The sequence below is a fragment of the Ictidomys tridecemlineatus genome, chromosome 15 (assembly GCF_052094955.1).
Source record: "Ictidomys tridecemlineatus isolate mIctTri1 chromosome 15, mIctTri1.hap1, whole genome shotgun sequence".
Lineage (NCBI taxonomy): Eukaryota > Metazoa > Chordata > Mammalia > Rodentia > Sciuridae > Ictidomys > Ictidomys tridecemlineatus.
In genome coordinates this window covers 57,439,775-57,455,273 of record NC_135491.1, presented here as the reverse complement: position 1 = coordinate 57,455,273, position 15,499 = coordinate 57,439,775, and the positions used below count along the sequence as shown (strand labels likewise).

Here is a 15,499-nt window from a genome sequence, read left to right as displayed (position 1 = left end):
AAGGCTTAGAGGTGAGTGAGAGGTGTGAGACTGTACCCCTCAGTGGGTCAGTCTGTTTGAGGGACTCATGGTGTGAGGATGAGTAGGTGGTAACCGGAGGCGGTGGGGCCTGGCGGGAGGGAGCAGGTCACGGGGCGTGCGCCTGGAACTGCAGTACCCTGACCTCCCTGTGCGCGTGCTCTCTGCCTGCCGGCTCCTGTCCACCATGGCCTTCTGTGTGATGCCGGGCCTCACCTCGAGCCCAGAGCCATGGAGTCGGCTGACCACGGACTGAACCTCTAGAACCATGAGCAGAGGACGTTCTCCTCCTGACGAGGTCCTTGTCAGGTCTTTAGGTCACGGAGATGAGAGGCCAGCACAAATCCGAGCAAGAACTCGGTTGGTAAAGGCTGGAGGTCTCCCTGCACCTGAGGACCAAGCACAGCCCAGAAAGTGCTAGAAGGAAGAGGTAAAGCAACTTTTTCTTATGAAAAAGCCGCATGCGTACAAAGTTACATGTGCACATGGAGGGACGCGTCTCGGCAGTGAGCCCTCTGGCCCAGCCGACCCCCGATGGTCCTCCCAGGGGGACACGTCTCGGCAGTGAGCCCTCTGGCCCAGCAGACCCCCGATGGTCCTCCCAGGGGGACGCATCTCAGTAGTGCGCCCTCTGGCCCAGCAGACCCCCGATGGTCCTCCCAGGGGGGACGCATCTCAGTAGTGCGCCCTCTGGCCCAGCAGACCCCCGATGGTCCTCCCAGGGGGGACGCATCTCAGTAGTGCGCCCTCTGGCCCAGCCGACCCCCGATGGTCCTCCCAGGGGGGACGCATCTCAGTAGTGCGCCCTCTGGCCCAGCCGACCCCCGATGGTCCTCCCAGGGGGACGCGTCTCGGCTGTGAGCCCTCTGGCCCAGCCGACCCCCGATGGTCCTCCCAGGGGGACGCGTCTCGGCTGTGAGCCCTCTGGCCCAGCAGACCCCGGATGGTCCTCCCAGGGGGACGCGTCTTGGCAGTGAGCCCTCTGGCCCAGCAGACCCCCGATGGTCCTCCCAGGGGGACGTGTCTCGGCAGTGAGCCCTCTGGCCCAGCCGACCCCCGATGGTCCTCCCAGGGGGACGCGTCTCGGCAGTGAGCCCTCTGGCCCAGCAGACCCCCGATGGTCCTCCCAGGGGGGCCACACCTGAGCAGAACTCACCCACTGACCGACCCTCATCCTCATGTCTCTGACAGCCCTGCTCCGTGTCCCCACCTCCTCCACCTGTTGTCCCTGGTCACTCTGTCCCCGCAGCACAGTGTTTTGCTAGGGCCGAAGGCGCAGTGAGGGCCTTGTGCTTCTTGGTGGGGCCGTGCCGAGGTGAGCCGCAGGAGCTGCAGAGTGGGTCATTATTTAGATGCCGACGTCGATCACCCTCCTGAACTCCCTTTAGACCTAATGTGCAGGGGACTGTTTGTCACCTGCGCAGCGACGCCGTGGGAGAGCTCGCTCGTCCTCTGCTTCTGAAATCTCTCCTGGGCCTGCAGCGGCCCACCCTTCAGGAGCTGCGCTCTGGGAGGCAGGTCTTTCCTTGCTGACTTCAAGGTGCTTCAGTGGACAAAGCCAAGAGCCCCTGCCCTGCACGGCCCGTGTCCTCCGTCTGTCCACCCTGTGGCCTTGGACAGCATCTCTGAGGCGTTCTGGGTGGTCTGCTGGGGAGATGTCTCCTCCCTGAGGAAGACAGGACTCGTCCTTCCGCTCCATGTCGCTGTGTCCTAGGACGGGCCTCGTCTCACCCCAGAACCAAGCCCAGCAGGCTTTACCGGAGGTGGTACACCTTGTCCCCGCTGACTTGAACGGACACGGGCTCATGGCCTGCATTTCTCAGTTGAGGTCTCTTTCATCTTGGTGGCTGGAGTTTCACGGTAAGGAGATGAGGCAGAGCCATTCCCCTCCGGCCGTCTTCTGGAACCTTCTGGTGTGCTTGCTTCTTATTTTTCTTTGCACTTTGGTGGCACCGTGACCACTTCTGAAGCTGGTGGTGTTCTTGAGGAGCTGCCCCTGTTAATGGACGTTTCAGGCTGACCTGGCTAACTGAACTCTGCTGTCCAACAGTAGGAACCCGGGGCCTGCTAGGTGAATCTCTGGTCATTTCTGGAGCTGTGAATGGACATTTCTCCTAACAGGTGCCGTTTGAACACAGGAAAGCTCTTTTGTACACAGCTTCATCCTAGTGACGTCACGGAGCTCTTCTGTCCAGTGACTGTCCCCCGAGTCCTGGAGGTGTCTCTAGTGTGGGGTTCCGTTCCTGGGCTGATGGGTATTCCCGGGGGACCCAAGACGTACCTTGCTAGTGAGTCCCCAGCTGCTGTTCTTGACAGTCTATGGAGTCTCCTGGAGTCTGACACCGCCACGCAGCAGGCCTAGAACTAGGGACACTTGCCCACTGTCCCGGGGCCGAGCCGTGTCCCTGCCGCCCTGTACAGAATACCTCTAGGGTATTAAGAACAGTGACACCTCCTCATTCTGACCTCAGCTCGGTGCTGGCGTCCGCGGAGCTGTCCCCTGTGGCCTTTCCCAGGACGGAAGCCCCCGTGTGCCCGGGTCTGGAGAGCTGGTCAGCAGAGGCTGAATCTATAAAAAGCTTTGGGTTTTAGCATCTGTGGTTTTCTTCCTTAGAATTATTAGCAAGGAATGTGAAACTAAGGGGTTCACAGAGGTGACCCGTGCACAGCGTTCTTAGCCTGGTCCGGCTGCGTCCAGCGCTGCAGGTGAGCGAGGTGCTCTGGGCGCCTTTGACCAGACTTAAGTAAATCCTGCTTCAGCCTTTTGCTTTGGTGCTGGAATTGAGACCAAAATAATTCAGGCTCATCCTCGCACCTCATAAAAGTACCCCAAGCCATCAGCTGCAGCCTCAGAGGACGGGCAGTGTGGTCACCCTCGGCCGCCTCTGGAAGGGCCCCGAGTGTCCCCAGTTGGGCTGCGTGGCCTCAAGCTGTGCACAAACAGGCAGAGACATAGGTGATAAAAACAGGTGATTTAATAAATAAACGCGGCCCCTCCCGGGCGTCCCAGAGCCCCGCAGGGGGAGGACGGCAGAAGCAGCCTCCAGGTCCCCCCAGAGGACAGTCCACGCCTGCAGCTGCGCCGCTCTGGCAGCCTCCCTCTGAAGTCCACGCTGTGCCAGGGCCACGGCTCCGAACACAGAGGGCGCAGGGACGCCCCTCAGGTGGGGCTCACACGTCGTCTCGGTGCGCCCCGGCTCTCCTGGCCGGGGAGCAGCACCTCTCGCAGAGCTTGGCGAGCTCCGACAGAAGGAAGACGGACGAGGCCAGGCCCGTCAGGAACAGCAGGTCTGCAGGGAGGCGGCGGAGGGTCAGGGCCGCGCCGAGGTCGCCTCCCACCTGGGCAGGTCCCTGGCCCCGTGGAGGGCGAGGCACGGCCCCCTGTGGAATCTGGCGGGCAGACCCTCTTCCACCCGGGGAGGCCTTTGCCAGAAACCGCGTCCGGGGCTGCTTCTCTTCTGCCTGTCCCCTGCCCTGCACGGTGCCCGCTGGTGACCCCCATGGATGCTGGTTGAGGACAGGCACCGTCCTCCCCTGCCGAGGCCTTAAGCGCAGCCCTGTGCAGCCTCAGACCTCACCGGTCATCGCAGGTCCCTCCTGAGCAGGGACAAGCCACAGGCCATCCTGTGCTCAGCCCTGGGGACCAGTCCTCTGCTCCTCAGGGGGACGGGCCAGACTGAACCAGGAGGGAGAGGGGCGAGCCCTCTGGACACTGCTGCCCTTCAGGTGACCCCCGCACAACCTTCCTTGCTGGGGTTAGGGACTGTTCCCTCCCCTGCCAGCCTGGCTGGGGACATGGGAGTCCTGGGTCCCCTACCGGGTGTCTCGGGACTCCATGTCACTAAATCAGGTCTGTTTTAGCAAGAACTGTAGGGTGGCCCAGCTTCTGGTCTCCAGAAATGTCAAAGTCACAGAAGGCTTGGGGTCCAGGCCACGCTCCCCAGCTGAGGGGACATCAAGGGCTGAGCTTACAGTCCTGCCCGCTGTACCCGGGGGCCTCGTGTGGCTGGTCCTCCTGCCCTAAGGGCCGGATGTGGACCCCTCCCAGGCCCTACACTCCTGGCGAAGGGGCCTCTTCCTGAGCCTCCTGTGTCCTCTGCGTCCCCTCATGCCTCCCTCCTGCCCAGGTCCAAGGCAGAGCAGCTGCCCGCCTGCCGCGGTGTGTGGGGCTTCGGCATCCCGGGGCGCACCACCCACAAGCCCCCGGGCCCTTGCCTGGCAGGGGCGGGGGCAGCACCTCCAGCTGTTAGTGACCTCTCCTCAAGCCTGCACTCACCCAGCGCTCCCAGGTTCTCCGTCTGGAAGACCCTCTGCAGGGGCGGGACGTAGATGACGGCCAGCTGCCCCAGGAGGGACCCGAGGACCGAGTAGAGGAACATGCGGTTCCTGAGGAAGCCGATCTCGAGGACCAGCTTGGTCTGCGGGGAGGAGGCTGCGCGTGGGACCTCACCGTAGGGCAGCGCTGCCCAGCGCCACCTGCTCTGAGCCACCCGAGGCCTGGACAGACCGGGGCTCAGAGGTGACCCCGCGGGGAGGAGGCTGGCGGCAGCTCTGCTGAGCCCTTTGCCTCTCAGGAGGACGCAGGGCGTAGCCACTGTCATACCTGGGAGCGGCAGGTCAGGGCGTTGAAGAGGTCGAAAAACACGAAGCACGTGAAGGTCATGGTGGTGGTGCGCGGGGTGCTGGCCCCGTCGTCCGGGATCTGGAACACGCACAGGCAGGGCCGGTGGGGCCGCGGTCCTCAGGTGCACTATCCTCACCCGGAGCCCAGGACAGAGCCTGTGCCACAGACCAGGCCCTGGCCAGCCACCGCCTCCGGCCCCCAGCTCCATGGCGGGAGCTGCAGATGCATCCATCTCCTGACCACAGCTGAGGGCGGCCACTGAGGACCTGGCTCTGGGTGTGCCGTGAGCCCTCTGGGGGCAGTGCTGCCTGTGGAGGGTGGCCCACCTGCAGGGTGGCCATTCCAGGAGGTAGACAAGCTAGCCACCCGCGAAAAGCCGTCGCCTCCAAGGAAGGAGGACAGCTGGCCGCAGAGGAAACCACTGCCTTTGAGGCCCCCAGGGTGGACGCAGAACCCTCCCCAGCCCTGCCACGTAGCATCGTGGGCACAGGTTTCCAGGCATCTCTGGCCTCTACCTCCCCCTCCTGCATGGGACTCTCCCTGGCCCTCCCCACCCAGAGGGACGGGCACGGTGGCACACGCCTGTAATCCTAGTGACTCAGGAGGCCGAGGCAGGAGGACCTCAAGTTGGAGGCCAAATGGATTCCTGGCCTCACTGCCCAGCCTTGCCACTGTAGGACCCAGCAGGACCCTGCCCCTGCAGGCCATGACAAGTGACTCATGACGAGATGCCACGGAAGGTAAGACAGGAGGACTCTCTAGGTCCCCAGTTGCTTCCTGGTGACAACAAAAGCGGAGGGGGCTGTGTCCCCTCGAGGAGGGAACCTGCGTCTGTTGTCAGCCTCCATCCGTTCACGCCTGGCTGCCGCCCGGCTGGGCACCCACCCACTGGCCTGTGCCCTCCCGGCAGGCGGTGGCTCCCCCCGGCTTCTGGGCCACCCTTCCCTGTGTTGCGTGTCCCTGTTCCCTCTGGTGGCCCCAAGTTCTCCATCTGCCTCGGCGTCTCTCCCCTGACCGGGCAGGGACCGTCCAACCCCAGCATCAGCCGATGGGGCACGTGACTCACCTCTTTCCAGAAGACGAACAGGGTCCCGCTGATGATGGTGGCAGCGGACAGGAGGGTCTTCAGGATGAGGGCCCGACTCAGGATTGTGTCCCTGACGTTGCGTGGGGGCTGCCTCAGCATGTCCCTGTCCACGGGCTCCACCCCCAAGCTGTGCCCAAGACAAGCGACACTTTGACGTGCACCAGAAACAGAGGAGGACCTCGGCCCAGCACAGGCCCGAGTCCAGCTGCCCACCTGCTGCGGTGCCCGCCAGGATCTCCCGGCCTTCCCCAGGCCCCCTCGCCCCTGGCCACCTCTGCCTGTCCTCGAGAGAGCCAGGGCAGGCCACCCAGTGGGTGATGGCACCGGTGCCCGCCTTCCCACCACGCAGTGATCCCAGTGACCTGGTCTTTCCTAGTCTTTAGGCAAGTCCCAGCTCCGGGGGGCCCAGCTCTGCCCACCGCAGGGCCCCTCGGTCCCAAGAGACTCGCCTTCTGCTACCAACCGGCAGGATGGGGGTCACCCCGCCGTGGCTGGCCAGGGCCCTTGTAGAAGAGGCGGCTCCAGGGCCAGGGGGGTGGTGAGCTGGGCCGTCCCTCCCTCAGGCTGTGCTGCTGGTCACATAGGCCAGGTCTGCCCGGGACACCACCTGGTGTGCCACTCAGCAGGGTGCCAACCCCAACCCGTCTTGCCCCGCGCCTGTCTGCACACGGCCAGTGGTGCATGAGCCCCCGTGGCCAGCAGCCGGGGGACAGCCAGGACCAAACCCCACCCCACTCCGCGGTTGTGTCACCGCCGCACCCCACCCCACTCCTTCCCCTCGAAGCAGGTGGTTCTCTGGCCTCCTCGGGTGGGGCTGGGCCCTTGTCCCTGTTGCAGGCCTGGGGTGGGCCCGGCCCCACTGTCCGCTCACCTCTGTGCGGGTGGCCCGTCCATGATGATGTTGACCCACAGGATCTGCATGGCGTTGAGGGGACTGGGCAGGTTGAACACGGTGGAGAGGGTGAGCAGGCTCAGGGCCGAGATGCTCCTGCGGGCACAGCACAGACGCCGCCGTCAGCGCCACCCCGCGGACAGGTGCCCGGGCCGTGGGACTGCGGGCCCCACTCACGTGCTCAGCTGGAACCGGACGAAGTTCTTGATGTTGTGGAAGATGGCCTTGCCTTCCTCCACGGCGCTCCTGCGGGGAGGGACGGGGTGGGCAGAGCGTCCTGCAGGCCTGGCCTCGCGCAGTGCTGGCGGGCGGCCCTGCAGGTACTCCGGGGACACACTGTTGCCCTAACCGTGTCCACCGGCCTCTGGGGACCTGCCCTGAGGCCCCGTGGCCCTCTGTTCACGAGGTGCACTCAACGCCTCCAATTACCGCCTGGCTGAGCCTGGGCCACTCCTTGGCTAAGACCCTGCAGTACTTAAAGGCCACAGCAACTGGCCGTCCGAGACGGGACCCCCGGAGACGGCATGAGGGGACCTTCCTGAACCTGCAGAAGGCTCTGCCTGGCTCAACCCCATTTTTCTGGAATGGCGCTGCCACCGCCCCAGGACCCTGCTTTGAGAGGCGCCTGGGGACACGTGCCAGAGTCTGGGCCGAGTCTCTGGAGGCAGCTCTCTGGGGACCCTGCCCCGCCCCATCTCTCACTGCCAAAGGTCCCGGGGAGCTGGTCACCCCAGCTCTGGCCACTCATGACCTGCCGGCGCACCGCTCACATGATGGTGGAGAAGTTGTCGTCCACCAGGATCATGGTGGCGGCCTCTTTGCTGACGTCAGTCCCCGACTGCCCCATAGCGATGCCGATGTCTGCAGACTTGAGGGCCACCGCGTCGTTCACACCGTCCCCCGTCATGGCCACAATTGCCCCTGACTCCTGCAGAGCCTTTGGGAAGAGCAGGCGCCGGAGGCTACAGCCAGAGGACCCCTCCAGCACCTCCTCCTGGCCTGGCCCTGTGGGCTGTGCGGGGCTGCAGAGCCCCTGGCTGGGGGAGACTGGAGCAACACGAACCTTTCCTCCTTTTTAAACGTTTTCTCTCAGGTACTTTGTCACAGCAACAGGACACTAGCAGATGAGGAATCTGTGCCCTAAAACCGTGATGTGCCCAGTATATAGATTTTTTTTTTTTTTGAGGAATTACTAGAGATTATGCAAGTGACATCAAAAATACCAAAAAGAACTCAACCAGCCCCAAAATAACATGAAAGAAAAAACCACCCAAGAGCTCAGGAGCAGGTCTCAAGCCCTGTGCCGGGAGGCCAGGAGCACGACCGGGACCCACTGGATCCTAAAACGACAGCCTTTTCCTCAGGACCTTGCTGTGGGACGGGAGGCGATGACATCAACAGTGCCCCCGTTCCACAAGTGAAACCAAGACGTGGGGCAGCTGTCAGGCCGGCTCCCGATGGTCCTGTTTCCCCTGTCGGTGGCCAGCGGCCCCCAGCCCCATTTCCATCTGGGTCCCTGGCTGTCGTCTGGGCTTGTGCCTGCCCTGCAGGTGACATTCCCCGGAACCCAAGCAGCTAAACGTGGCCACATGGCAGCACTCAGCGCGGTGGCCTGGACACTGGGTGAAGTGGAGCCACACTGGAGACACGGCCGCCCACCCGGGACTGTCGCTCCAGGGACAGTGAGCCCAGGGCCGCCGCCGGGCACTGCTCACCTTGATGATCTTGAGCTTGTGCTGGGGGCTGGTCCTGAAGAACACGGACACCTGCACCCGCAAAGGGGGGAGGGTCACCACCTGGGGCGCCCCCGCCCCCGCCCGCCACGCCCGGGACAGCCCACCTGCCCGACGCAGGCCGCCAGCGCACGCGGCTCCATGCCCGCCACCTCCTCCCCAGACATGGCTCTCAGCGTCCCGTTGCACAGGCCGATGCTTCTTCCTTCAGGGAGAATCCGCACTGAGGACCACACGGGCCCCGGATGGTGGCCCACCCCCCGCCTGTCATTCCATGTCCCCGATGTCCCTTCCTACTTGAGTGTGGAATGACAATAAAACCACAATGGACACCGTGTACTGAGCACCTCCTGATCTCAGTTCCATCCCAGGACGGACAGGCAGCAGGCCTGATTCTCCCCACTTTAAAGAGGGGAAACAGAGGTGAGTTCTTCAGGGTCACACAGCCAATAAGGGGTAACACTGGGACCTGAAATGGTTCTGACTCAAAAGTCTGTGATCCTTTCACACACTAGACCGCCTCGGGACAGAATGGGGGAAAGCCAACGTGTGACGACACAACAGTCGTACACAACAGTCGTCACTAGAACAGGAGGAGGAGACTGAGGGTCAGAGTGGTTCAGTGATTTGCCAAGGGTACACAGCTAGTGGCAGAAGCCAGACGGAAACTGTCCATTGTGCATGATGCTGCCTGCGAGGTGAAGTCACATGGCTTCATGGACATGGGCAATCGCAACACGGTTGGTGCTCACTTTCCATGAGGACCCCTTTTGGAAAACCTGCCGATATTTTGCAAACAGATGCACCTTGGAAGGTGGAGCAGTGGGGCACTGGTCAGTGAATCTCAGATTCTTTTTTGGGGACAGGGATTGAGCCCATCTCCAGCTCCCCCAACCCTTTTTTTCTTTCTTTGTGGCGCCGGGATCGTAGTCAGGGCCTTGTGCGTACCAGGCAAACACTCCACCAGCTGAGCCCCAGCCCCAGCCCTCCTCCCGCCTCTTTTGGTTTTTAATATTTTTCAGTTGTTGATGGCCTTTATTTTATCTGCTTATTTGTACCTGGTGCCGGGAATCGAACCCAGGGCTTCACACGTAGGAGGAAAGCGCTCTACCGCTGAGCTACAACTCCAGCCCTCCCCCAGCCCTTTTTATTTTGAGACAAGGCATCTCCAAGTGCTGAGGGCCTCGCTAAGTAGCCAGGCTGGCCTCAAACCTACAGTCCTCCCGCCTCAGCCTCCCAGGTTGCTGGGATCACAGATGTGGGCCACTGCACCAGGCTTTGCTGGAGCGCTGGCGATCGAGCCCAGGGCCCGCTGCGTGCGGGACAGGAGCTGGCACCCAGCCTCATCCTGGCCTCTCAGTCCGCTCAGCACTGGGAGGAGGCTGTGGCCTCCTGGCCAGGAGCCCTGAGGACTGAGGCGCTGTGGCCCTTTCTGCTCCCGCCCCTTACCGACCGCCAGGGCCGTCTCCAGGGCGTCTCCTGTGATCATCTTCACGGACACGCCGGACTCCAGGAGCACCTCAACGGCTTCCTTCACCCCGGCCCGCGGGGGGTCGATGATGCCCACGAGACCCAGGAACGTCAGCCTCCCGAGCTCGGGCCCAGAGGCCAGGGCCAGCACTGCGGGGACAAGACCAAGGAGTCAGGGCCCACGGGACTGTTCTTGGTCCCCGCCAGCCCCCGTGGGTCCCGATCCCGTCTGCAAGGGGCTTGGGCACAAGTGTGGACTCCAAGGAGAAGGGGGCGTGCCCGGCACAAGACAAGTGGCAGAAAGTGACACTTGTGAGCACTTGTGGCCTAGGATCCTGACCCCGCCAGCAAGCGTAGCCCCCAGAGAGCCCTGCAGGTGTCCGCGGGCCCCGTCCCGCCAGGTTCCAGAGCCTGGATGGCAGCGCCGACCCAGCCGCGGTCCCCAGTGGTGCCCGTCCACTGTGGCTGCTCTACTGTGTGCCGGGCCCTGAGGGGCTGGAGGCCCTGAGGGGCTAGAGGTGGCCGGGCAGCTGGCGGGCGCCGTCCTCCACCTGAGCAGCAGGGGGCGGCCTCTGCCCTGTGGGGGCGCCTGCGCTGGCCGAGAAGCCCCGGACCCCAAGCTGCTGGGCTGCCACAAGCACGCGGCCTGCCGGCCACTCTGGCGGATGGCCGGTGGCTAGCCCGGCCCTGTGCCTCCCGCGTCAAGGCCACGTGCAAGCCGACGGCCCGGCTGGCCGGCACTGACCCCGCAGGCCCAGCGACCCCATCCTCTTCTCTTCCTGCTGGCAGAAGGCGCGCTGCTGGGGGGTCAGGGGCAGCAGGAGGCCCCCGCTGTTGTACGTGGTGCAGGAGTGCATCACCTCCTCCAAGGCCCCCTTCATGAAGTAGACGTCGTCCCCGTCCTGGAAGAGACCGCGGAGCCCGCTGTCAGTGGGCGCCTGGGGACAGAGGCTGCCACCGTGCGCCCGAGGGTCCAGAGACACGCAGGACGCTCTGCGAGCTGCCACCGTGGATCCCCCGATGGCTGACACGGGACCCCGTGCGGGGTTTGGAATCCACGTGCTGCAGCGAGGACAGCCACCCTGTTCCACGACAGGTCCCCCTGTCCCCGTCACAGCCTCCCGCGTGTTTCACTGGGGACGCCCCCAGCCAGCGCGGGGTGGCGGCTGCCTCCGAGGGCTGCACTGTCTAGTCTGCTCCCCGCTGTGCCCGAGGGGGACCCCGGGGGGCCCAGAGAACGGAGACCCCCGCTTATTAGGATCCGCCTCACACACATGAGCCCACGTGGGCAGGGCCGGTCCCCACCGTGTCCCCAGCGTGGGCACAGTGCCCGCCTGGCTCACGGTGAGGGGCTGCACGCTGAGCGGTGTAGAGGGCTCCCGGGACGCGGCACTGTGCCGAGGGCGCGATAGAACCCGAGCAGCGCGGCCATGCGGTGAGGGACACTGCCTCGGGGGACAGAGGGTCGGGAGAGAAGGGCCGAAGCGGAAGGAGCTCTCATTTCATTTGGTCACCTTTCTGTGTTTCGTATTTTCTCATTGGAACTTGTTAGCATTGTATTTGGGGGGAGCAGTTAGAAGGCGGAGGCTGAGGCAGGAGGATCGGGAGTTCCAAGCCAGCCTCAGCAGTGGCGAGGCACTAAGCAACTCAGTGAGACCCTGTGTCTAAATAAAATACCAACCAGCGCTGGGATGTGGCTCAGTGGCCGAGTGCCCAAGTAAAAAAAGATTAGAAAGCATAAAAAGGATCCACTCAAGGCCTCTCTGAAGCATTCAAGATCTGCAGGTGTGTCCCCACTAGGCAAGGGTCAGGCACGTGCTGACCGAGCCACCCAGAGCCAGAGGGAGAGAGGAGGGCAGAGGGCAGGTGGAAAAGCCACAGGAAGTCTCCCGTGGCAAAATAAATGAATAAATGAGCGGAAGCCCGGCTGCGGAGCCCGGGGGCCTTGCCGTCTGGGCATGCGCCCCAGTCGCTGCCCGCAGCCAGCACAGCAGCGGGGTGCACCTGCGTGTGTAAGTGTGAGCCGACACTCAGCTCTGGGGTGAAAGCAGGTGCCCCTGGGGCCGCTGCAGTCACAGCCCAGGGCAGCCACCTCCCAGGGAGCTCGGTCCCTGGTCCCAGGCCTGGGTTCCTGACGGGGAGGTTGGAGCGGAGCCTGCGACTCTGCATTCCTCACGGATTCCCAGGTGAGCCTGGGGTCGATGGGCAGCGGGCAGCTGCTGCTACAGCTGAGGAGCCCCGAAGAGGCCCCAGGTGGGTCAGTGCCGTGGCTGCCACCGACGTCCCCTTGACCCCTGCACTGAGTGGCCTTATTTTGGAGCAGGGGACGCGAGCCCAGGAGCAGAGCCGCGGCTCACCTCGTTCTTGCGGCTGCACCTCACCGCCATCCACTTCTGCTCTGAACTGAAGGGGATCTCCTTTCTTCTGATGTAGGAATCCTTAATGTCACCCAAGTCCATCTAGGATCACAAAATGGGACATCTCAGGTGTCATTCTAAGCTGGTCTTGATGCAAAGCTCGGCTCGTTTCAGTCACTCATTCAGCCACCTCAGGAGGAGGAGTCAAGCTTGCGGCTCCCAGGTGGCCATTGGTTCTCAAGTGTCCCACCCAGAGAGAGACGTCTCTCTTCTGTCCCCCGACAGGACCCATGGTCTCTGCCTGGTCTCCACGGGAAGCCTGCTCAGGGTCTCTGCCAGGACTTGAAGGGACAGCAAATTCCCAGAAAGGATCCCTGTGTCAGGGAGGTGGCCCTGCTGCCCGCAGCCCACCGGCCCAGCCTGTCACCCATGAGCTCTCTGGTGGCTTTGGGTCAGTTACTGGGAACCCATACGTGAACCTCCCCAAACACAAACTAGTCCCAGCCACGCACAGGACTCAATGGGACGGGGAGGGGTTTAGCAAAGGGGCTTCCAGAGAGACCCCTGAAGGGACGTGGTAGGGGTCGAGGAATGGGAAGGCCTCATCCCGGACCGTGAACGTGGCCCCCTTGGAAGCAGGCTCTGCAGCTGTCAAGTTCAGCCCAGGTGACATGGTGGCTCAGATGAAAGGAGAGGGACACGCAGGAGGCCACGTGTGACATGGGTCAGAGCCTGCACGGTGCAGCTGTGGCCAGGGGAGCTTGGGCTCCGGCACAGCGGGCTGCAGAACGACCCCGCCCCACCCCGATTTCCACCGCTGGTCACAGAACTGAGACTCCACAGGTCTGCGAGGCTTCAAGCCAGCCGGCATGTGGCACTTTGTTCTGGTGACCGTAGGAGACTCGTCTAGGGGAGGTGAGGGCCTGACCCTGGAGCCGCTGGGCCCGCGGAGGCTACACGCAGAGCTCAGTCCGTGCCTGGCCACGAAGGCACATTCTGAAAGCTGGCAGGAGAGGGGGGACTCAGGGTGTGGCCCCAGCGGGACAGTGAGGCCGGGTTCTCTCTTCCCTTCTGGACCATGAGAAGCCACGTAGGGAAATGTGTCCCATGCCCCCGACACGTTCCAAAGGAACTGTCTCCTGGGACTGGAAGGAAAACAGGAAGGTGGTGCCTCAGGGTCCTCGAGTGGGGAGGGTCTTCGCTGGCCTGTCCAGGGACTCATTAAGGGCCACTGGCACGTCCTTCCCACCCCGCACTGGCTTCCAGAAGTGGACCCGGAGGAGGCAGAGGGCTGTGCTGGAGGCAGGGACAGGTGGACAGGGAGGCACAGGACAGAACAGGTGCCCAGGAAGGGACACTGAGGTGACATTGGAGAAGTCAGAGAGAGACAGTGGGAGGAAGGACAGACGGGGGCCACAGCACAGGCGGAGCGGAGCGCAGCGTCTGGACGGGCAGGAAGCAGAAGGAGTCAGACCTTGCTGGGTGAGCACCCTGAGCAGGCTTTGACCCTGACCCCGACCTTGACCTTGACCTTGACCTGGGTCCAATCAGACCTCCATCAGAGACAAAGTTCCCTTCTACAGAGGGGTCCATGGATGTGCAGGGCTGGGGAACTGAGGGCTCCTGCACCCATGGCCCTGGCTGGCCCTGGAGAAGGACGGGGTGTTAGGAGGGCACTGCCTCTTCCCTTGGTCTTCGCAACTCCCTGCCTCTCCCACTCCCCTTCCCACTATCCTCCTCCAGTTTTGCTGCGACTTCTGCTGATTGGTCCCTCAGTACAGGGCACAGCTGCCCACACACTGACCGCCCTGGAGCTCTGCCCACCGTGCCCCACCTGCGCAGACCCTGGGAACGGGCCCTGGGCACGGAAGAGGGAGCATTCTGCAGAGCCCAGAACTCAGGCGGGACCTGCTGTCAATCAAGTGTACGGACAGGAGCCAGACCCTGCTGGTTGGGCCCCGGTGGGCAGAACAGTGATGGGCGCACGGACGAGTCCTGTCCCTCTGTCCGTCTCCCCATCACCCACAGGGGTCTGGGCCGTGGGGGTGGCCGAGATCCTTCTGGAGCCCTGGCAGAGGGCTAGAGATGTGGAGAACTCTCCAGGGCCACCAGCACCCTTGCCAAGCCCCCCTCCTCCCCGGTCAGCACTGTTACTGCGCTTCCCCCAGCCGGGCCAGAGCAGGTCCTCCTGTCCCACCCAGCTCCTGGAGAGGACCGCGGCCGCCTGACCCTACCTTCATGGCCAGCGCGATCAAGGCGCCCTCTGTGGGCTGGCCCACCACCGTGTTCTTCCTGATGTCAGCGTTGTTGGCGACACAGCCTGCCTGGAATGTCGGCACTTAGTACCAGGAGCCGCTCCCAGGCCCTGGGGTCACTCAGGACGGAGGAGACGTCGGGCACTCAGGCCTGCCCTGCGGTCAGAGCTGCCCGGGGACAAGCCGTTCCTCCAAGTGAATCTGCACCTGGCTCTTCAGAAGGGACCGAGCACTTCCTGCCTTGGCAGAGTGTCAGCTCCCCAAAGCCCGGGTCGGGGACGCCAGGGAGGCAGGTGGGGTGAGGCTGCAGCCTTAGAGACGGACACTGACCCCACGGAGCTGCACTGGGAAGGAGTGGACGCTGAGCTGTGTGGCCCTCAGTTGAGACCCATCTAGAAAACCAAAACTAGAAAGAGCCTGGGCCTCCCGGCTCCCCTCCTGGGCTGGCTGGCGGGGTGGGTCCGGCACTGTCCCGTGTCCTTGAGCCTGTTCTCAGTCTGCAGAGCTGAGACACTGTCCTTGTCATCATGAAGTGGCACCCTGAGGACCTGAGCAGGGGCACTTCAGAGCCCCAGCGGCCAGTCCTGAGACTCTCTGTTCCCTGCCCTCTGTTTCCAACGGTGACAGCCTAACCTGGGTGTGGCCCAGCCGGTGCCAAGAACCCGCGGGTCCAGCCCCGCTGCCCCGACTCACCTCCACCAGCTTCCCCACGGAGACGTTGGAAAAGTCCCTGATGACCTCCTTGGACGGCAGAAGACACACGGTCCCTTTGCCATTGTACCCGACTCCGCTGACCTGCCAGGGCACAGCAGAAGCATGGATGCCACCAAGAGTCACACCAGCTCCCTGGGCAGCCCACAGTCTCCCCCCGGGGGCCACACCGGGGACATCAGCCTGCGCAGGAGGAGGAGCCCTGCCGGATGCCTGTCACTCAGGGGCTGAGCGGGCTGCGGCAGGGGTGTTGGGGCGCCTGCTGCAGGCCGTGAAGCCACGGTCAAGAGCGTCCAGCAGGAGTGTGGACGAGCACTCTGACCTAGAACAGTGGAAGGTGCTTTTACACCAC

At 63.5% G+C, this 15,499-nt stretch overlaps 1 protein-coding gene across 1 annotated transcript in view; it reads right to left on the bottom strand.

The window, feature by feature from the left end:
- Nucleotides 1-2,975: 2,975 nt before the first annotated feature.
- The window catches only part of Atp2c2 (ATPase secretory pathway Ca2+ transporting 2), a 47,222-nt gene continuing 34,698 nt past the window's right edge, over nt 2,976-15,499 (bottom strand). The window contains exons 12-25 of the mRNA XM_078032915.1: nt 15,130-15,360; nt 14,416-14,505; nt 12,182-12,283; nt 10,570-10,726; nt 9,804-9,974; nt 8,462-8,559; nt 8,337-8,387; nt 7,392-7,558; nt 6,799-6,867; nt 6,601-6,717; nt 5,709-5,856; nt 4,622-4,720; nt 4,295-4,436; nt 2,976-3,308 (exon numbers count right to left, since the gene is read on the bottom strand). Coding sequence (XP_077889041.1) covers nt 3,190-3,308; nt 4,295-4,436; nt 4,622-4,720; nt 5,709-5,856; nt 6,601-6,717; nt 6,799-6,867; nt 7,392-7,558; nt 8,337-8,387; nt 8,462-8,559; nt 9,804-9,974; nt 10,570-10,726; nt 12,182-12,283; nt 14,416-14,505; nt 15,130-15,360 — 1,761 coding nt within the window. The 3' untranslated portion in view covers nt 2,976-3,189. The remainder of the gene's footprint in view (nt 3,309-4,294; nt 4,437-4,621; nt 4,721-5,708; nt 5,857-6,600; nt 6,718-6,798; nt 6,868-7,391; nt 7,559-8,336; nt 8,388-8,461; nt 8,560-9,803; nt 9,975-10,569; nt 10,727-12,181; nt 12,284-14,415; nt 14,506-15,129; nt 15,361-15,499) is intronic.